Below are 21,823 nucleotides of genomic sequence, written 5' to 3' on the forward strand. Positions count from 1 at the left end.
CYATTTTTCWATTTTTCTTTTGTGTTATTGACTGTACGTTTGTTTATGTGTAWCTCTGTGTTGTTGTTTTTGTCGCACTGCTTTGCTTTATCTTGGCCAGGCCGCAGTTGTAAATGAGAACTTGTTCTCAACTGGCCTACCTGGTTAAATAAAGGTGAAATAAAATAAATAAATAAAATGGTGCATTCATCTGAAGATGTCTAGGTGAGACAACAACACATCACAATAGTATCAAGTACATTTTCCCTCAACTAAGTATGTATCAGCAAAGACAGTGCCAGTGGAAAAGAGGGCCTCTTCCCGCTTTTTTCTTTGTTTACAGCTCTTGCCCAGAACCAAGGAACTTTGAACTCAGCCAACTGCTTGATGATGTAGCACTACTGTACAAAATGACACATCTGGCCTCCTCAACTCTTAGTAGAAAATAGAAGTGTCTTTGGGTTGTGTAGCCCAGGAGTCATTCATTCAAGTTGTACTACAGGACACTGTTAACACCACCAAGCATTAGCTAATGGCTACCTTTACCCCAATTCCTGTCCAGCRCGCTACTTCACCAAGTACCGCTATGGGTCATTAACATAGGCCTCTAAATCATAAAGGATCTCGGTATTCTCACTGGTGCAAGGTGACCCATAAAATAAACCAGGATAGCCAGGRTATTTGACCTCTACTGTAGATATGGGGGACCACTGAACCAGAGGGGCAATAGATGTGGATATAGAGGGTGTACTTTTCCAATATCAACATCTGTGATAAGATGGAAATCWGCATGTTCCTTGTCCTTTTCTGCTTCTCGTGCATTAGACTGAATGACTTTCATGTTTTTAACAGCTAAAGTCAAATCCAAAGTGGTTCACTGAATCTAAATAGGAGCAGTTTTTGTAGCGTCACCCATGATGCTGAGAGACAAAGGTCCCATCCCAAATGGAACCCTGTTACCTATACAGTGCCTTGCAAAAGTATTCACCCCCTTGGTGTTTTTCCTATTTTATTGCATTACAAACTGTAGTTTAAATAGATTTTTATTTTGATTTAATGTAATGGGCATACACAAAATAATCCAAATTGGTGAAGTGAAATAAAAAATATATAAAACTTGTTTCAAAAAATTCTACAAAATAAAAAACTAAAAAGTGGTGCGTGTATATGTATTCACCCCCTTTGCTATGAAGCCCTTAAATAAGATCTGGTGCAACCAATTATCTTCAGAAGTCACATAATTATTTAAATAAAGTCCACCTGTGAGCAATCTAAGTGTCACATGATCTGTCACATGATCTCAGTATATATACACCTGTTCTGAAAGGCCCCAGAGTCTGCAACACCACTAAGCAAGCGGCACTACCAAGCAAGCGGCACTATGAAGACCAAGGAGCTCTCCAAACAGGTCAGGGACAAAGTTGTGGAAAGGTATTGGGTTGGGTTATAGAGATCAGGGTTGGGTTATAAAAAATATCAGCAAATGTTGAACATCCCACAGAGCACCATTAAATCCATTCTTAAAAATTGAAAGAATATGGCACCACAACAAACCATCCAAGAGAGGCTGCCCACCAAAACTCACAGACCAGGCAGGAGGGCATTAATTAGAGAGGCAACAAAGAGATCAAAGATAACCTGAAGGAGCTGCAAAGCTCCACAGCGAAGATTGGAGTATCTGTCCATAGGACCACTTTAAGCCGTACACTCCACAGAGCTGGGCTTTACGGAAGATTGGCCAGAAAAAAATAAGTAAAAATCTTTGGTGTTTGCAAAAAGGCAGGTGGGAGACTCCCAAACATATGGAAGAAGGTACTCTGGTCAGATGAGACTGAAATGTACGTTTTGGTCATCAAGGAAAACGCTATGTCTAGCACAAACCCTACACCTCATCACCCCGAGAATACCATCCCCACAGTGAAGCATGGTGGTGGCAGTATCATGCTGTGGGGATGTTTTTCATCGGCAGGGACTTGGAAACTGGTAAGAATTGAAGGAATGATGGATGGCTCTAAATACAGGGAAATTCTTGAGGGAAACCTGTTTGTCTTCCAAAGATTTGAGACTGGGATGGAGGTTCACCTTCCAGCAGGACAATAACCCTAAGCATACTGCTAAAGCAGTTAAAGGGGAAACATTTAAATGTCTTGGAATGGCCTAGTCAAAGCCCAGACCTCAATCCAATTGAGAATCTGTGGTCTGCTTGTACACAAGCGGAACCCATCCAACTTGAAGGAGCTGGAGCAGTTTTACGTTGAAGAATGGGCAAACATCCCAGTGGTTTGATGTGCCAAGCTTATAGAGACATACCCCAAGAGACTTGCAACTGTAATTGCTGCAAAAGGGGTCTCTACAAAGTATTGACTTTGGGGGGGTTAATAGTTATACATGCTCAAGTTATCCGTTTTTTTGTCTTATTTCTTGTTTGTTTCCCAATAAAAAATATTTTGAATCTTCAAAGTGGTAGGCATGTTGTGTAAATCAAATGATACAAACCCCTCAAAAATCTATTTTAATTCCAGGTTGTAAGGCAACAACATATGAAAAAATGCCAAGGGGGGTGAATACTTTCGCAAGCCACTGTATAGTGTACTGCTTTTGAATAGGACCTATAGGGCGCCATTTAGGACGCAGCCAGAGAGAAGGTTCCGTCAGGGTCTGTGACCAGTATGTGTTGAGTTATAGCGTGTCATGGCTGACAGCTGGCGAGCCCCTATAAACCCAGTAGCCCCATTCCTGCAGTCGGCCATTAAAGATGACTTCACTGATCTACCTCGGCTTGTCAAACACATCATCCTGCAGAAAGGGTTAGCTGCTCATCAAAACTTGATTGATTTGTTAACTTTTTTATCCTCTGGAATTTTTGAAGATAGTGTAGATTCCTGTTTTGCTGATTTAATGCGTGGGAATATGGCCTTTAAACAGAGGTTTATTTAAGCAATAAGACATGAGGGGGTGTGGTATATGGCCAATATACCACGGTTAAGGGCTGTTCTTACGCACGATGCAACGCAGAGTGCCTGTATACAGCCATTAGCCGTGGTATATTGGTCATACACCACAAACCCCTGAGGTGCCTTATTGCTAATATAAACTGGTTACGAACGTGATTAGAGCAGTAAAAATAAATGTCATACCCGTGGTATACGAGTGTCTGCTAAATGACTACAATGTAAATGCAGGTATAAATTACAGTGGGATGAGTGTTGCTACAGTAGATTTCTCTGTTGTATTTCATTGTGTTTTCTTGTTAATCATACTGTTACAGCTCTCCTGAAGTTAATTTGGGTTCCCAAATCAAATTAANGAACACGGACAAACTAGGCCACCCTACTAACACACTGGGTGTACACTAATAAACTACCCCAGACACGTGGGGAATGAATAATGTCCAGAAACATGAAGCACAAAACCAACACCAACTTACATACAAACAATCCCGCACAAAGAAACGTGTATGCCGGCTGATTAAATAAGACCAACTAATTAACCCTCATACAAAACAGGTGCGCCCAATAACCACATAGGGAGGGGGAGAAAAGGATCAGTGGCAGCTAATAGGCCGGTGACGACGACCGCCGAACGCCACCCGAACGGGAAGGAGAGCCTGCCTCGGTCGAAGTCGTGACAGAACCCATCCAACTTGAAGGAGCTGGAGCAGTTTTACGTTGAAGAATGGGCAAAAATCCCAGTAGTTTGATGTGCCAAGCTTATAGAGACATACCCCAAGAGACTTGCAACTATAATTGCTGCAAAAGGGGTCTCTACAAAGTATTGACTTTTGGGGGGTTAATAGTTATACACGCTCAAGTTATCCGTTTTTTTGTCTTATTACTTGTTTGTTTCCCAATAAAAAATATTTTGAATCTTCAAAGTGGTAGGCATGTTGTGTAAATGAAATGATACAAACCCCTCAAATCTATTTTAATTCCAGGTTGTAAGGCAACAACATATGAAAAAATGCCAAGGGGAGTGAATACTTTCGCAAGCCACTGTATAGTGTACTGCTTTTGAATAGGACCTATAGGGTGCCATTTCGGACGCAGCCAGAGAGAAGGTTCCGTCAGGGTCTGTGACCAGTATGTGTTGAGTTATAGCGTGTCATGGCTGACAGCTGGCGAACCCCTATAAACCCAGTAGCCCCATTCCTGCAGTCGGCCATTAAAGATGACTTCACTGATCTACCTCGGCTTGTCAAACACAGCATCCTGCAGAAAGGGTTAGCTGCTCATCAAAACTTGATTGATTTGTTAACTTTTTTATCCTCTGGAATTTTTGAAGATAGTGTAGATTCCTGTTTTGCTGATTTAATGCGTGGGAATATGGCCTTTACACAGAGGTTTCTTTAAGCAATAAGGCATGAGGGGGTGTGGTATATGGCCAATATACCACGGTTAAGGGCTGTTCTTACACACGATGCAACGCAGAGTGCCTGTATACAGCCATTAGCCGTGGTATATTGGTCATACACCACAAACCCCTGAGGTGCCTTATTGCTAATATAAACTGGTTACGAACGTGATTAGAGCAGTAAAAATAAATGTCATACCCGTGGTATACGAGTGTCTGCTAAATGACTACAATGTAAATGCAGGTATAAATTACAMTGGGATGAGTGTTGCTACAGTAGATTTCTCTGTTGTATTTCATTGTGTTTTCTTGTTAATCATACTGTTACAGCTCTCCTGAAGTTAATTTGGGTTCCCAAATCAAATTAAAACCTTATTTACCCAAAGATATTATTCCCAAAGTGCCAGTAACCCAGTAACCCAGTAACCCAGCCTAGACCCCCAAAGAGCAAGCAGCAACACCTCCCTGAAAGGAAGAAACCAGACGTGGAGAATTCCTTGATTCCCTGATAATAATGCATTGTATCTGTATAACTCTTTGTTTAACCAGCTTCGATTAACAATAACTGTTGGTTTTCTAGATTAGGAAGATGTATCTGACTGCTACYGCTGAGGAAAGAGTCATACATMTATTAATGAAGTGGGACTGTGGTTTGTGGATATGTATGAGTGTCACCTGGCTAGTTCACTGATCCTGCTCCATGGAGGGTCTCCTAGGTCTAAATCCTTACTAGAAACGTCAGTAAATGTCTGTCATTGACTCCAATGCACGATTACACACACACACACACACACACACAGGTGCTTTCATCCTTAGGTACTGCCATAGTCCTGCTGTCAATGCTATACAACTCTGTCTGAGACTAATGTGGAAATCCAGTGTTGTCCATTCCTTCTTATCATCTTTAGGAACACACAGAGAAAGAAGGGAGCATAGAGACAGAGAAAGAAGGGAGCAAGAGACAGAGAAAGAAGGAGCAGAGAGACAGAGAAAGAAGGAGCAAGAGACAGAGAAGAAGGGAGCAGAGAGACAGAGAAAGAAGGAGAGAGAGACAGAGAAGAAGGAGCAAGAGACAGAGAAAGAAGGGAGCATAGAGACAGAGAAAGAAGGGAGCAGAAGAACAGAGAAAGAAGGGAGCAGAGAGACCAGAAAAGGGAGCAGAGAGACAGAAAGAAGGGAGAAGAGAGACAGCGAAAGAAGGGAGCAGAAAGACAGAGAAAGAAGGAGCAGAGAGACAGAAAAGAAGGGAGCAGAGAGACAGAAAAAGAAGGAAGAGAGAGACAGAGAAAGAGGAGCAAGAGACAGAGAAAGAAGGACAGAGAGACAGAGAAAGAAGGGAGCAGAGAGACCAGAAAAGGAGCAAGAGACAGAAAGAGGGAGGAGACAGCGAAAGAAGGGAGCAGAAGACAGAGGATGAGTCAATGGAGGTAAAATGTAGTAATACATTCCTGTCAGGGTCAAGAAACACACACATAAATAACACCCCCCCTCTCTCTCTCTCTCTCTCGCTCTCTCTGTCAGAGAGTGAGCCAACAGGTTACAGCAGCTCCAACACCCCCTCTCTAACTGTTCTCATTCATTCACTCTACCTACCCACACACACTCCTTCTCTCACACACATACACAATCTACTGTATGTGAGTGTTGCAACTACTTATTTTACGTAATACAATCAATCTCGGATTCTTTCTTCTCCCCTGTGGGCACTTCTAAACTTTTTCTCAGGGATTTTCTTCTCTCACAACCTGGCAACCTGTAGAGAGCATCAAGCAGCAGCTGCCAGAACAAGTTGCCAGAACAAGAGGATGTGTCCTATCCCTGGAGAGGTAAGCAAGAAGCTTTTAGGGGCTCTGTGAGTGGGCCACTACTTTCACTGTCTCTTACTGGCTATGTCTCAAATGGCACCCTACTCTTTATATAGTTACCTACATTTGATTAGAAAAGTAGTGCACTATATAGGGAATAGGGTGTAATCTGGGAGACACCCACTGTCTCTGCCAGTTCTAAAGTTAACACCCAGCTACAGTCTGGTAATTGTGGAACAAATTTGGAAACTGTTATTTTCTGAACGTGCCGTTCCACTCAATATAGTTTTCAAAGAGAGAGAAACTAGCAGAGCTAATGCAGCTGAAAAGGCTTTGGCAGAAAATGGAAGCATTTATATCTATATAATGTGTTTAAGGAGCTTTTCCCCCACTTTATGCTCAGGAATTCATTGCATTCCCAGCATTACTCTTTTAAACATAATGTCTGAGGGAAGAGGAAAGTGCATTGTAGCATTAAAGCAAATAACCTGGATTGCTACTGCCACATCCACACTGGTGTAGAGGTGYTGCCTGCACAGGAACACTCTTACAAAAAAGGCTTCTTTGACTGTCCACATAGTAGAACACGTTTTGGTTCCATATAGAACCCTTTTTGGTTCCATGTAGAACCCTCTGTAGACTGGGTTCTAGATGGAACTCAAAAGGGTTCTTCCTGTAACCAACAAGGGTTATTCAAAAGGTTATCCTATGGGGACAGCCGAAGAACCCTTAAAGGTTCTAGATAGCAGGAGCACATGAAGGTCCCTGTTGTGTCTGAGAGCTGGAGCATAATGTGATGAGARTGGAGTGTACTATAGGGKACTCCCCATGTAAAGACATGTCTGTATAGAATAACTAGCATTAGGAAGTGGTGATAAAATGGAATCTTAATGATTCATTACTTTTTAATATTAAGGATTGTATGTGTGCGTTTGTGCATGCACGTGTATATGTGTGTGTGTGTGTGTGTGTGTGTGTGTGTGTGTGCGTGCACGTGTATTTTGTGTTCATGTTTATCTTGATAATACTACATATCCCAATTTCTGAGAATCACATAATACTACAGCTTGAGGCATACACACACACCACACTTGTGTTTCTACCCTATGTCTCTCTGTGTTGTGGTGTGTGTGTGTGTGTTGTGTGTGTGTGTGTGTGTGTGTGGTGTGTGTGTGTGTGTGTGTTGTGTGTGTGTTGTGTGTGGTGTGTGTGTGTGTGTGTGTGTGGTGTGTGTTGTGTGGTGTTGTGTGCCTTTTCACTGCTCCCAATTTCACACCTGCAGGGATAATCCTCTGTGATGTGGAAAATGTCATTATGTAGAAATAGCTGACATGCGGTTGGACTTGTAGGGCATGTGGTACCACATGGAGAGAGAGATGGAGTATTATATAGGAGAGATAGCAGGGGAGTGGTAGCGAAAGAGAAATTAAGTTGGAGAGAGAGAAGACCATGTTTATGTCCTCTACCTTTAATCCACTCTGAGCTGTAATACACTAACTGGGGCCAGACAGACACAATACCCTCTCCAGTGGTGAGGTGAGGCTGCCAGGCTGGACACAAGTGATTGCATTGTAGAGCGTTGCAGGGACGTTGTCAGAGGTTGCTGAGTGCTGCTTACCTGTTTGTGAGTGTAGCCTTTGCAGAAATGCCCCTTCTGCATCTTCAGAGTGTGGCCTGGTCCATTGCTGATTAAGAGTCCATAGAAGTGTACATTTACATCATTGCAGACCTGGGTCAGTACAATACATAATATGTCAAGTACTTCACATGCCTGCAAGTATTTGAAGCGCGCTTGAATTAGCTTGGAGTTTGCACTTTCGGACTATGTACAGTATTTGGTTCCATTGTATTGGGCAGCTTAATCAATCTTAGCTCAAGTATTATATCTGGATAATTGGTGAAGTTGAAAGAAGCAGAGGGTTTTATTGGTGAAGTTGAAAGAAGCAGAGGGTTTATTGGTGAAGTTGAAAGAAGCAGAGGTTCTATTGGTGAAGTTGAAAGAAGCAGAGGGTTTCTATTGGTGAAGTTGAAAGAAGCAGAGGGTTTTATTGGTGAAGTTGAAGAAGCAGAGGTTCTATTGGTGAAGTTGAGAAGAAGCAGAGGGTTTTATTGGTGAAGTTGAAAGAAGCAGAGGGTTCTATTGGTGAAGTTGAAAGAAGCAGAGGTTTTATTGGTGAAGTTGAAAGAAAGCAGAGGGTTTTATTGGTGAAGTTGAAAGAAGCAGAGGGTTTATTTGGTGAAGTTGAAAGAAGCCGAGGGTTTTATTGGTGAAGTTGAAAGAAGCAGAGGGTTTATTGGTGAAGTTGAAAGAAGCAGAGGGTTTTATTGGTGAAGTTGAAAGAACAGAGGTTTATTGGTGAAGTTGAAAGAAGCAGAGGGTTTTATTGTGAAGTTGAAAGAAGCAGAGGTTTTATTGGTGAAGTTTAAAGAAACAGGGTTTATTGGTGAAAGTTGAAAGAAGCAGAGGGTTTTATTGGTGAAGTTGAAAGAAGCAGAGGGTTTATTGGTGAAGTTGAAAAGAAGCAGAGGGTTTATTATGAAAGTTGAAAGAAAACAGGGTTTTATTGGTGAAGTTGAAAGAAACAGAGGTTCTATTGTGAAGTTGAAAGAAGACGAGGGTTCTATTGGTGAAGTTGAAAGAAGCAGAGGTTTCTATTGGTGAAGTTGAAAGAAGCAGAGGGTTCTGATTGGTGAAGTTGAAAGAAGCCGAGGGTTCTATTGGTGAAGTTGAAAGAAGCAGAGGGTTCTATTGTGAAGTTGAAAGAAGCGAGGTTCTATTGTGAAGTTGAAAGAAGCAGAGGGTTTTATTGGTGAAGTTGAAGAAGCAGAGTTCTATTGGTGAAGTTGAAAGGAAAGCCGAGGGTTCTATTGGTGAAGTTGAAAAGAAGCAGAGGGTTTTATTGGTGAAGTTGAAAGAAGCCGAGGTTTTATTGGTGAAAGTTGAAAGAAGCAGAGGGTTTATTGGTGAAGTTGAAAGAAGCAGAGGTTTATTGGTGAAGTTGAAAGAAGCCGAGGGATTTTATTGGTGAAGTTGAAAGAAGCAGAGGGTTTTATTGGTGAAGTTGAAAGAAACAGAGGGTTTTATTGGTGAAGTTGAAAGAAGCAGAGGGTTCTATTGACTAACACATGCTTTGACCCCTTGTGAAGTAGCCGCCATCTTTGATTTTCTCCCCTGTGACCCCAGGGATCATCAGTTGACACTCTAACCATTTTACTATGTCTGCAATGAGCTACAGATGTCTTCACAGTCTGACTTGGGGAAGATGTAGGGAAAGTTCCAACTCTGCAACGTGCAACACCAACCAATGATTAGTACATAAACCTACTTTACACAGAGAGATGCACTTTATTCAGCAGATGACTCAGAAGGCAGACCCAGAATAAGCCCACTTCTGGAGAGGAAAAAAGCACTTTCAATGGAGACTCACCATTGAGTCTAGGAAGAAGAGTCCGGAAAACCAGCCCTTAATGTAAAAGTATGCTCTTGTTGCAAACCAGTTTGCCTTACTGTCTGTGGCTTGTGACTATGACATACAGATGTCAGATCTTAATTTGATCACTCTTTTGTTGTTGAGAATGTTCTAACTTGTAGTGTATTTGAGTTTTAAAAAGGCTTCTAAAGTTTGTAATTTTCACTTTTAAATTTCAGACTTAATTTTCCCTAATGAGAAATGTATCAACCCCAACAAAAATGTAAATGTATTACAATCCACATAATAATTCACATTTCCTGTTGCTGCAGGATTATATTCCTGTTGTAGCAAGCTGCCCAAATTAAGATCCTACATCTGCAAYCTGATGTCAGGTTTCTACAACTTCAAGTTTCTACACTTTAACATGTCAAGTATGTAGCAGGATACAAGCAGAGACAGGACTGGCTTGGATTGGTATGTGAATGGAGAGGTGTTGTGTATCTTTTGGGTATGCTGTGTAACCTCTGGCAGCTCTCCCATCTGAGTGGCTGTAAACTCAACATGCCTCTCAAACAGTCGAACGCCCTGACGTTATCTGGCCAGGCCTTCAAACTGCTGTGAAATAAAACTATGGGGGAAAATGTTCGGATTTCATTTTTACCTGAAGATGATCTAGGGTCTATGGAAGAGTCATACTGAGCAGGATGGATGGATGTTTTGATGGAGGGATGGATGTTTTGATGGAGGGATGGATGTTTTGATGAAAGGATAGATAATATGATGGAGGGATGGATGCTTTATGGATGGATGTTTTGATGATGGATGGATGGTGTGTTGATGGAGGGGGATGGATGTTTTGATGATGGGATGTTTTGAATTGATGTTGTGATGGAGGGATGGATGTATTTGGATGATGGATGTTTTGTATTGAATGTTTTGATGGAGGATGGATGTTTTGATGGATGGATTGAGATGTTTTGATGATGGATGTGTTGATGGGGATGATTTTTGATTGATGTTTTGATGGAGGATGGAGTTTGATGGAGGGATGGAAGTTTTGATGGATGCTGGATGGATGTTTTGATGGAGGGATGGATGTTTTGATTGATGTTTTGATGGAGGATGGATGTTTTGATGGAGGGATGGATGTTTTGATGGATGCCTGGATGGTTTTGTGAATGACGGGATGGATGTTTTGATTGATGTTTGATGATGGAGGGATGGATGTTTTTGATGGAGGAGATGGATGTTTGATATGTGTGTGGATGTTTTGATGGAGGGATGGTGTTTTGATGTGTTTCTGATGGAGGGATGGATGTTTTGGATGGAGGGATGGTGTTTTGATTATGTTTTGCTGAGGATGGTTGTTTTGAATGGAGGGATGGATGTTTTGATTGATGTTTTGATGGTTTGATGGCTGTTTTGATGAGAGGTGTTCGATGGGGAGGATGGATGTTTTGATGATGTTTCGACGGAGGGATGGATGTTTTTGATGGGAGGATTGGATGTTTTGATAGAGTGATGCAGAGATTCAGAGATGGGGTGAGAGGTTTAGGGGGAGGGTGGCTCTATCTGGTATCTGTATTTACTAGCTGAGCTAAGACAGACTTGACACACACACACCTACTGTAGGGAAAGGCAAAAATACAGAGATAACTATAAATGCCATCTAATCACAAACCTCACCCTAGCTAATCATTGGCTTTTAAAACCTCTAATAGTCTAAGCGTTTTGGGGAGGCTTTTACTAAGCTGACAATGGAATTGTTTTAAGACGTCATATCATGGATATTTAGCTATTTGATATTTTAGAACCTTTGTAATCGGCCACCTCCCAGCGCAGATGAGGAAGGCCGACATACATGGATGGATTGAGGTGCAGCCATAAAAACCCTGATATCTCCAGTTTAACTTTTTCTCATTATGTATTAGATTTGACGCCAGGGGGTGCGTCAACAGACTCTTAAGGATCAGAAATGTTGTCTTTTAAATGTATTGAAGCGTTGTCTTTGCAGAAGCACCTTAATGTCACGTCAGCAAAGCAGATAGAACATTACATTGGCTGAATTGTAGAGTAGCGAGGCGCGCTCTTGCTTCCTGAGGCTCGCATGACTGTGTGAGGTAGCTTGAGGTGGGGCTCTTTTTCTGGCTCCATGACTGAAATGTAGAGTAGCCTGAGGCTGCGCTTCTCTTCTGGGCTCCATGACCTGAAATGCATGCCACTTTTCTCTGAAAGGAGTGTGTGTTTTGTGTTTGTGTGGCGCAGTCACGTTTTAGTGTGTTTGTGTGTGTGCGCGTGCGTGTGCAAGTCTCTGAAGGGAGAGATTGGTGGAAAAATCATTAACCTTGGAAAGCAGACCAATTTACCTCATAGAGAGTTATACGTCCTTTTCAGACCTGATTACTGGGAGGAATGCTTAGGTTTTCACCAGACACACTTCTCCTCTTTGAAATGTATTGCTATAGTGGCATGGCGTGACATGTATTTTAATGCAAAGGAAACCATATTTCATGTGCTGGTCACACGAGACTTGCTATCTATTAGATTGTAGATTAGGGACGCACAAAGAAATGCTGACACACACACACACAGATATAGACACACATACACACACAAATACACACATACAACACACACACATGGTGGACAAATGCGCACTACAGGTGGGATAAGGACTGGACAGCGATGTCTGTTATTACAGATTTTCTTTGGTGTGTCGCAGATCAACACCACACACAGCACAATCACAACACACACAACACACACACCACACACAGCCACACACACACACAACACACACACACACACACACACACACCACACACCCACACACACACACACACACACACACGGCACACACACACGTACACCACACACATATCACACACACACACGCTGGTCGGCAGTGGATATCATTGTAGCACACTGGTTATTACAGATTTGCTATATGAGTGCACACACCACACACACACACACACAACAACTACACACACACATAACAGTAGCATGGTGTCTTAGCCTAGCTCAGGGTTTAATGCAGACCTGGTATGCGAGTTCCAGGGCTATGAGTGGGAAGGCTTCGACTAATCTCTTCCCCAGGATAGGTGTTCTGGTCTGGGGGACCGTGGCAGGCCAGGTATGCCTCTAAAGCCGAGGTAGATGCTATGGCTCCCATTCAGATGACCTTGATTCTGAGGGATGGTTATGCAGTTTAAGGACTATATGAATATAATGATCAGGACCAGGAAGTAGACTTGGGAAAATCTGGGCCTTAGTTATGGGCTATAACTTTATCTCATCATTTGTATCAGGTCACATTGTCAGGAAAAAGACCATATAGTAGTTAACTGCCTGTATTACTGAAAGGGATCGGATGATTCACCATCTGAAGCATGGGCGTTTGCATATGATTTCAATAGATTATGTGAATTATTGACTATCCGGATGGTTTTTCAGTTGCTTAGAGCAGGGTGTTGATTTAATGTATTAGTGTTCACTGTGAGATGGTGAATGTTCATTGTGCCTAATTGCTTAGCTTGTTTCAAGGGAGCTGTCAACAGTCTCCATAGTAACAACCTTGGTACTGACGTGTTGTAGACAGGAGTATATTCATGMCCATGTGCACAAATAGGAGTCCTGCCGCGAAGCCGTGATCGCCCAGGTTTCTTCCACAGTGAACAMTCGTTAGGGGTCCACAATGTGGTAGCCATGTTCAACTGTGTGAAACAGCACACTGACTGTTAGCTACTGAAAGAGATGTGCGGGATTCACCATCTGAAATGMCGTGGCTTTGATATGATTTTGTGAATATTTGACTATTGTGATGGTTCTCAGCTGCTTAGAGGAGGGTGTTGATTCCTGCAMAGGAAACAAATGAGTCKGCTGAATATAGGTATATGMAAGTGTAGCAGATATTATCGMGAATCATACTCTCACTAAGAGATAGCCCTACCTGAGACTTCTAAGGCCAAGGCCCTCAGACCTTGAGGATGTCCTCCTTCTGYCCTGACATGCTGACCTGGGATCAATCTGATTCAACATGTGATAGTGTTGTGTAGGAAACACTCATGTATGGGCCTTGTTTAACGGTTTCACTTTGTTGCTTTCAGAAAAGAGAGAAGAGTCTGAGCTGAATCTTAAAGAGGAGTGGATCTGTCGGAGGAGATCTGAGGAGAGGACAGGAACAGGAGGAAGGGGGATTAAAGAGGAGAAGGAGAACAGAACATGGGCCATTCCTGCTTGTGGATTTTTCTGCTGTCCCTGTCTCTCTCCCACCAGGCGGTCACTGAACAGGCAGAAGGTATTGGATTTGACCTCTCTTTCTCTCTCTCATCCCTCTCTCTGCCCTCTCTCTCCCCCTCCCTCTCACCATTTCTCTCCTGATCATTCCCTTTCCTCAGCTTTCTCAACATCTCTCACTATCTCTCTCTGTTTCTCTCTCTCTCCGTCTCTCTCCTCTCTGTCTCTCTCCCCTCCTCTCTCTCTCTGTCTCTGTTCCTCCTGTTCCTCACCATTTCTCTACCTGTTCTACTTATCTCCCCGTATCTCACCAACCCTTCCTCTCATTCCTTCTTACCATCCCTCCCTCCATCTCGTTCTATGTCTCCCCACCACCCACTTACCCTTTCCTTCTTCTCCTCTCTCCATCCTGTCCTTCTTCTCCTCTCTCCGTCCTGTCCTTCTTCTCCTCTCTCCGTCCTGTCCTTCTCTCCTCTCTCCGTCCTGTCCTTCTTCTCTCTCTCCGTCCTGTCCTTCTTTCCTCTCTCCGTCCTGTCCTTCTTCTCCTCTCTCCGTCCGGCGTCTTCTCTCCTCTCTCATCCTGTCCTTCTTCTACTCCTCCCGTCAGGTCCTTCTTCTCTCTCTCTCCGTCAGGTCCTTCTTCTCCTCTCTCCATCCTGTCCTTCTTCTACTCTCTCCGTCGGTCCTTCTTCTCCTCTCTCCGTCAGGTCCTTCTTCTCCCTCTCTCCGTCTGCGTTCTTCTCCCTCTCCATCCTGTCCTTCTTCTCCTCTCTCCGTCCTGTCCTTCTCTCCTCCTCCCGTCCTGTCCTTCTTCTCCTCTCTCTGTCCTGTCCTTCTTCTCCTATGTTCCTGTCCTTCTTCTCCTTTCTCCGTTCACTCCTTCTCCTCTCTCCGTCCTGTCCTTCTTCTCCTCTCTCCATCCTGTCTTTCTTCCTCTCATGCCTTCCGTGCTATCGTTTCACGACACAAGTGCTAGACTAAATAATGTCTGTATGTCCAGTATGTCTCGACATCTGGATAGACTAGGCAGGTAGACAGTGAMGCAGACTCAGTCACTCTTCCATCTTTAGACAGGGCATTCTGAACATCTGGGAGCCTCCTGTTCACAACTATCTGTCAGACTACAGTRCACTGTCAAATCTTGGCCTTAGGTTTGGTACTGTACATCACACCTGGGTCAAATACATATGTCAYATCTGTTCAAATACTTRAGCTGGGCTTCATTTGGTTTGTCCGGTACATCGGAACCAATGGCATAGTCCCAAAAGTGCAAACMCCAAGCTAAATCAAATGCATGTCTGCTAGAGGTGTACTGTACACAGCTTCAGATGTTCTTGGATGCCATGGAAGGTTCAATTAGCCAATCAACRGGCTAAGYTTGARTCTCGGGGTGGAATCTGATTGGCAGCCAGTGATGCAACTTTCCAACTATTGGAATGAAACAACATTTGTGRAACACCGAACAARCTCGCTGAGAGGTTCTGACGTTTCAGTGTAATGGCTAAGGTGCTGAGGTTGAGTCCCGGTCAGCCAGTACTATAGTTCTATGCTTACGGTGTTTYACTGACAGAAGGCTTTAGAGTGGGCTTGATTTAAACACCAACATCACTGACTCTCATGTTCTGTGAGATTAAATGCATTTAAATATTTTTGAATGTTACCATTTTCCCAAAGGAGAACTGAGATGGTGTGCAGATGGAATTTTGCCTGGCTGGCAGCTGTGTTGAAACTAGAGAAACCAACTCAAGACTATAGCCTGTATGGAAAAGTACCATTGGAGTAGTAACTGTTGTCATTCTTGGGGCTTGTTCTGCTCAGTCAAAGATTCACACAAGGATCCAAGTTATTATGTTCCAATATTAGAACGTAGTGAAGAATGAATAGACTATTGACTGTATTGTTAGATGATGATATGCAGCAACTAGGTAGACAACAGTGGACAGGTACTGAACTATAATGACCCTTCACCATGTGTTGTCTAGCAATTCTAGACATGTGGTTCTCAGTTTCGACGGAGGATGGATGTTTTGATGGAGGGATGGATGTTTTGATAGAGTGATGCAGAGATTCAGAGATGGGGTGAGAGTTTAGGGGGAGGTGTAGCTCTATCTGGTACTTGTATTTACTAGCTGAGCTAAGACAGACTTGACACCACACACACCTACTGTAGGGAAAGAGCAAAATACAGAAGATCTATAAATGCCATCTAAAATCACAACCTCACCCTAAGCTAATCTATTGGCCTTTTAAAACCTCTAATAGTCTAAGCCCGTTTTGGGAGGCTTTTACTAAGCTGACACATGGAATTGTTTAGACGGTCATATCATGGATCATTTGCTATTTGATAATTTTAGCAACCCCTTTGTAACTCGGCCACCTCCCAGCGCAGTGAGGAAGGCCGACATACATGGATGGATTGAGGTGCAGCCCATAAAACCCTGTATCTCCAGTTTAAACTTTTCTCATTTGTTATCTAGATTGACGCAGGGGGTGCGTAACACAGACTTTAAGATCAGAAATGTTGTCTTTTAAATGTATCTGAAGCGTTGTCTTGCAGAAGCACCCTTTAATGTCACGTCAGCAAAGCAGATAGAACATTACAATTGGCCTGAAATGTAGCAGTAGCCTTGAGGCTGCGCTCTTTTCCTGGGCTCCATGACCTGAAATGTAGAGTTAGCCTTGAGGCTGCGCTCTTCTTCTGGGGCTCCATGACCTGAAATGTAGGTAGCCTTGAGGCTGCGCTCTTCTTCCTGGGCTCCTATGACTGAAATGCATGCACTTTCTCTTCTGAAAGGAGTGTGTGTTTGTGTTTGTGTGTGCGCAGTCACGTTTTAGTGTGTTTGTGTGTGTGCGCGTGCGTGTGCAAGTCTCTGAAGGAGAGATTGGTGGAAAATCATTAACCTTGGAAAGCAGACCCAATTTACCTTCATAGAGAGTTAATCGTACCCTTTCTCAGACCTGATACTGGGAGGAATGCTTAGGTTTTACCAGACACACTTCTCCTCTTTGAAATGTATTGCTATAGTGCATGGCCGTGACATGTATTTTAATGCAAAGGAAACCATATTTCATGGTTCGGTCACAGAGAACTTGCTATCTATTAGATTTGTAGATTAGGGACCGCACAAAGAAATGCTGACACACACACACACACAGATATACAGCAACACATACACAACACAAAATACACACATAACAAACACACACACATGTGGACACAAATGCGCACCTACAGGTGGAGATAAGGACTGGACACGGATGTCTGTTATTACATGATTTTCTTTGGTGTCGCGATCAAACACAACATGCACACAGCACACACACACACACACACACACACACACAACACACACACACACACACACACACACACACACACAACACACACACACACACACCACACACACACACCAACACACACACACAACACACACACCACACACACAACACACACACATCACACACGCTGGCGGCAGGTGATTCGATGACACACATGGTTCTTTACAGATTGCTATGAGTGCACACCACACAAACACACACACACACACCCACACACACACACATAAACATTAGCTTGGTGTCTTAGCTAGCTCAGGTTTAATCAGACCTGGTATGCGAGTTCCAGGGCTATGAGTGGGAGGCTTCGACTAATCTCTTCCCCAGGATAAGGTGTTCTGGTCTGGGGGACCGTGGCAGGCCAGGTATGCCTCAAAGCCGAGGTAGTGGCTATGGCTCCATTCCAAGATGACCTTGATTCTGAGGGGAATGGTTATGCAGTTTAGGACTATATGGAATATTAATGATCAGGACCAGGAAGTAGACTTGGGGAAACATCTGGGCCTTAGTTAGGGCTATAACTTTATCTCATCATTTGATCAGGTCACATTGTCAGGAAAAAGACCCATATAGTAGTTACTGGCTGTTATCTACTGAAAGGGATCCGCATGATTCCCCATCTGAATGTCATTGGTTTTTTGATATGATTTCATGAATACTGTGAATATTTGACTATCGGCGATGGTTTTCAGTTTGCTTAGAGCAGGGTGTTGATTTAATATCATTAGTGTTCACTGTGAGATGGTGATGTTCATTGTGCCTAATTGCTTTAGCTTGTTTCAAGGGAGCTGTCAACAGTCTCCATAGTAACAACCTTGGTACTGACGTGTTTAGACAGGAGTATATTCATGCATGTGCACAAATAGGAGTCCGCCGCGAAGCCTGATCGCCCAGGTTTCTTCCACAGTGAACATTCGTTAGGGGTCCACAATGTGGTAGCCATGTTCAACTGTGTGAAACAGCACACTGACTGTTAGCTACTGAAAGGGATGTGGCGGGATTCACCATCTGAAATGCGTGCTTTGATATGATTTTGTGAATATTTGACTATTGTGATGGTTCTCAGCTGCTTAGAGGAGGGTGTTGATTCCTGCATAGGAAACAAATGAGTCCGCTGAATATAGGTATATGTAAGTGTAGCAGATATTATCGTGAATCATACTCTCACTAAGAGATAGCCCTACCTGAGACTTCTAAGGCCAAGGCCCTCAGACCTTGAGGTGTCCTCCTTCTGGCCTGACATGCTGACCTGGGATCAATCTGATTCAACATGTGATAGTGTTGTGTAGGAAACACTCATGTATGGGCCTTGTTTAACGGTTTCACTTTGTTGCTTTCAGAAAAGAGAGAAGAGTCTGAGCTGAATCTTAAAGAGGAGTGGATCTGGATCTGAGGAGAGGAGATTCTGAGGAGATGAGAGACCAGGAACAGGAGGAGGAGGGACGAGATTAGAGAGAAGGACAGGAAGAGAGAGTGATCTGAAGGAGATCGAGAGAGACAAGAGGGGGATTAAAGAGAGAAGAGACAACATGGGCCATTCCTGCTTGTGGATTTTTCTGCTGTCCCGTCTCTCTCCCACCAGGCGGTCACTGAACAGGCAGAAGGTATTGGATTTGACCTCTCTTTCTCTCTCTCCATCCCTCTCTCTGCCTCCTCTCTCTCCCCTCCCTCTCACCATTTTCTCCTGATCATTCCCTTTCCTCAGCTTTCTCAACATCTCTCACTATCTCTCTCTGTTTCTCTCTCTCTCCGTCTCTCTCCTCTCTGTCTCTCTCCCCCTCCTCTCTCTCTCTCTCTCTCTCTCTCGTCTCTGTTCCTCCTGTTCCTCACCATTTCTCTACCTGTTCTACTATCTCCCCGTATCTCACCAACCCTTCCTCCCATTCCTTCTTTCCATCCCTCCCTCCATCTGTTCTATGTCTCCCCACCACCCACTTACCCTTTCTTTCTTCTCCTCTCTCCATCCTGTCCTTCTTCTCCTCTCTCCGTCCTGTCCTTCTTCTCCTCTCTCCGTCCTGTCCTTCTCTCCTCTCTCCGTCCTGTCCTTCTTCTCCTCTCTCCGTCGGTCCTCCTTCTCCTCTCGCCGTCCTGTTCCTTCTTCTCCTCTCTCCTCCTGTCCTTCTTCTCCTCTCTCGTCCTGTCCTTCTTCTCCTCCTCCGTCCTGTCCTTCTACTCCTCTCGTCGGTCCTGTCCTCTTCTCCTCTCTCCGTCCTGTCCTTCTTCCCTCTCTCTGTCTCTTGTCCTCTTCTCCTCCTCTCCTGTCCTTCTCTCCTCTTCTGTCCTTCCTTCTCCTCTCTCCGTCCTGTCCTTCTCCTCTCTCCGTCCTGTCCTTCTTCTCCTCTCTCCGTCCTGCCTTCTTCTCCTCTCTCCGTCAGGCCTTCTTCTCCTTTCTCCGTCCACTTCTTCTCCCTCCCCATCCTGTCTTTCTTCCTCTCATGCTCCTCTGTTATCTGTTTCAGACAAGTGCTAGACTAAATAATGTCTGTATGTCCAGTATGTCTCGACATCTGGATAGACTAGGCAGGTAGACAGTGATGCAGACTCAGTCACTCTTCCATCTTTAGACAGGGCATTCTGAACATCTGGGAGCCTCCTGTTCACAACTATCTGTCAGACTACAGTTCACTGTCAAATCTTGGCCTTAGGTTTGGTACTGTACATCACACCTGGGTCAAATACATATGTCAATCTGTTCAAATACTTAGCTGGGCTTCATTTGGTTTGTCCGGTACATCGGAACCAATGGCATAGTCCCAAAAGTGCAAACCCAAGCTAATCAAATGCATGTCTGCTAGAGGTGTACTGTACACAGCTTCAGATGTTCTTGGATGCCATGGAAGGTTCAATTAGCCAATCAACTGGCTAAGGTTGACTCTCGGGGTGGAATCTGATTGGCAGCCAGTGATGCAACTTTCCAACTATTGGAATGAAACAACATTTGTGAACACCGAACAATCTCGCTGAGAGGTTCTGACGTTTCAGTGTAATGGCTAAGGTGCTGAGGTTGAGTCCCGGTCAGCCAGTACTATAGTTCTATGCTTACGGTGTTTACTGACAGAAGGCTTTAGAGTGGGCTTGATTTAAACACCAACATCACTGACTCTCATGTTCTGTGAGATTAAATGCATTTAAATATTTTTGAATGTTACCATTTTCCCAAAGGAGAACTGAGATGGTGTGCAGAATGGAATTTTGCCTGGCTGGCAGCTGTGTTGAAACTAGAGAAACCAACTCAAGACTATAGCCTGTATGGAAAAGTACCATTGGAGTAGTAACTGTTGTCATTCTTGGGGCTTGTTCTGCTCAGTCAAAGATTCACACAAGGATCCAAGTTATTATGTTCCAATATTAGAACGTAGTGAAGAATGAATAGACTATTGACTGTATTGTTAGATGATGATATGCAGCAACTAGGTAGACAACAGTGGACAGGTACTGAACTATAATGACCCTTCACCATGTGTTGTCTAGCAATTCTAGACATGTGGTTCTCATGCCAGTATATACAGTCTGGACAATTGATCTTCTCCCCTCAGTCTCTCTGTCTGGATAATTTATATTTTTCCTCTCTGTCCTGTCCTGTCGGTCAGTCTCTCTGTCTGGACAATTTAATTTTCCCATATTTTTGTCTATCTGCCTGTCGGTCCGTCCTTAAGTCAGTCTGTCTGTCTGTCCATCCATCCTTCAGTCAGTCATCAGTCAGTCAGTCTCAGTCAGTCAGTCAGTCAGTCAGTCAGTCAGTCTCAGTCAGTCAGTCAGTCAGTCAGTCAGTCAGTCAGTCAGTTCACAGTCCAGTCAGTCAGTCATCAGTCCAGTCAGTCAGTCAGTCAGTCAGTCAGTCAGTCAGTCAGTCAGTCAGTCCAGTCAGTCGTCAGTCAGTCAGTCAGTCAGTCAGTCAGTCAGTCAGTCAGTCCGTCAGTCAGTCACAGTCAGTCAGTCAGTCAGTCAGTCAGTCAGTCAGTCAGTCCAGTCAGTCAGTCCAGTCAGTCAGTCAGTCAGTCAGTCAGTCAGTCAGTCCAGTCAGTCAGTCAGTCAGTCAGTCAGTCAGTCAGTCAGTCAGTCAGTCAGTCCCAGTCAGTCAGTCAGTCAGTCAGTCAGTCAGTCAGTCAGTCAGTCAGTCAGCAGTCAGTCAGTCAGTCAGTCAGTCAGTCAGTCAGTCAGTCAGTCAGTCAGTCCAGTCCAGTCAGTCAGTCAGTCAGGTCAGTCAGTCAGTCAGTCAGTCCAGTCAGTCAAGTCAGTCCAGTCAGTCATCAGTCAGTCAGTCAGTCAGTCACGTCAGTCAGTCAGTCAGTCAGTCAGTCAGTCAGTCAGTCCAGTCAGGTCAGTCAGTCAGTCCAGTCAGTCAGTCAGCTCAGTCAGTCGTCAGTCCAGTCAGTCAGTCAGTCAGTCAGTCAGTCAGTCAGTCCGTCAGTCAGTCAGTCAGTCAGTCAGTCAGTCAGTCAGTCAGTCGTCAGTCAGTCAGTCAGTCAGTCAGTCAGTCCAGTCAGTCAGTCAGTCAGTCAGTCAGTCAGTCAGTCAGTCAGTCATTCAGTCAGTCCGTCAGTCAAGTCAGTCAGTCAGTCAGTCAGTCAGTCAGTCAGTCAGTCGTCAGTCAGCAGTCAGTCAGTCAGTCAGTCAAGTCCAGTCAGTCAGTCAGTCAGTCAGAGTCAGTCAGTTCAGTCAGCCAGCCAGCAGCCAGCCCGCCCCGCCCCCGCCGCCGCT

At 44.0% G+C, this 21,823-nt stretch overlaps 1 protein-coding gene across 1 annotated transcript in view; it reads left to right on the top strand.

Moving 5' to 3' along the window:
- Positions 1 to 5,836: 5,836 nt before the first annotated feature.
- The window catches only part of LOC112075257 (collagen alpha-1(XII) chain-like), a 31,984-nt gene continuing 15,997 nt past the window's right edge, over positions 5,837 to 21,823 (top strand). Inside the window, exons 1-2 of the mRNA XM_070440836.1 lie at positions 5,837 to 6,155; positions 13,657 to 13,847. Coding sequence (XP_070296937.1) covers positions 13,772 to 13,847 — 76 coding nt within the window. The 5' untranslated portion in view covers positions 5,837 to 6,155; positions 13,657 to 13,771. The remainder of the gene's footprint in view (positions 6,156 to 13,656; positions 13,848 to 21,823) is intronic.

Source organism: Salvelinus sp. IW2-2015, unplaced genomic scaffold, assembly GCF_002910315.2.
Source record: "Salvelinus sp. IW2-2015 unplaced genomic scaffold, ASM291031v2 Un_scaffold3049, whole genome shotgun sequence".
NCBI classification, from domain to species: Eukaryota; Metazoa; Chordata; class Actinopteri; order Salmoniformes; family Salmonidae; genus Salvelinus; species Salvelinus sp. IW2-2015.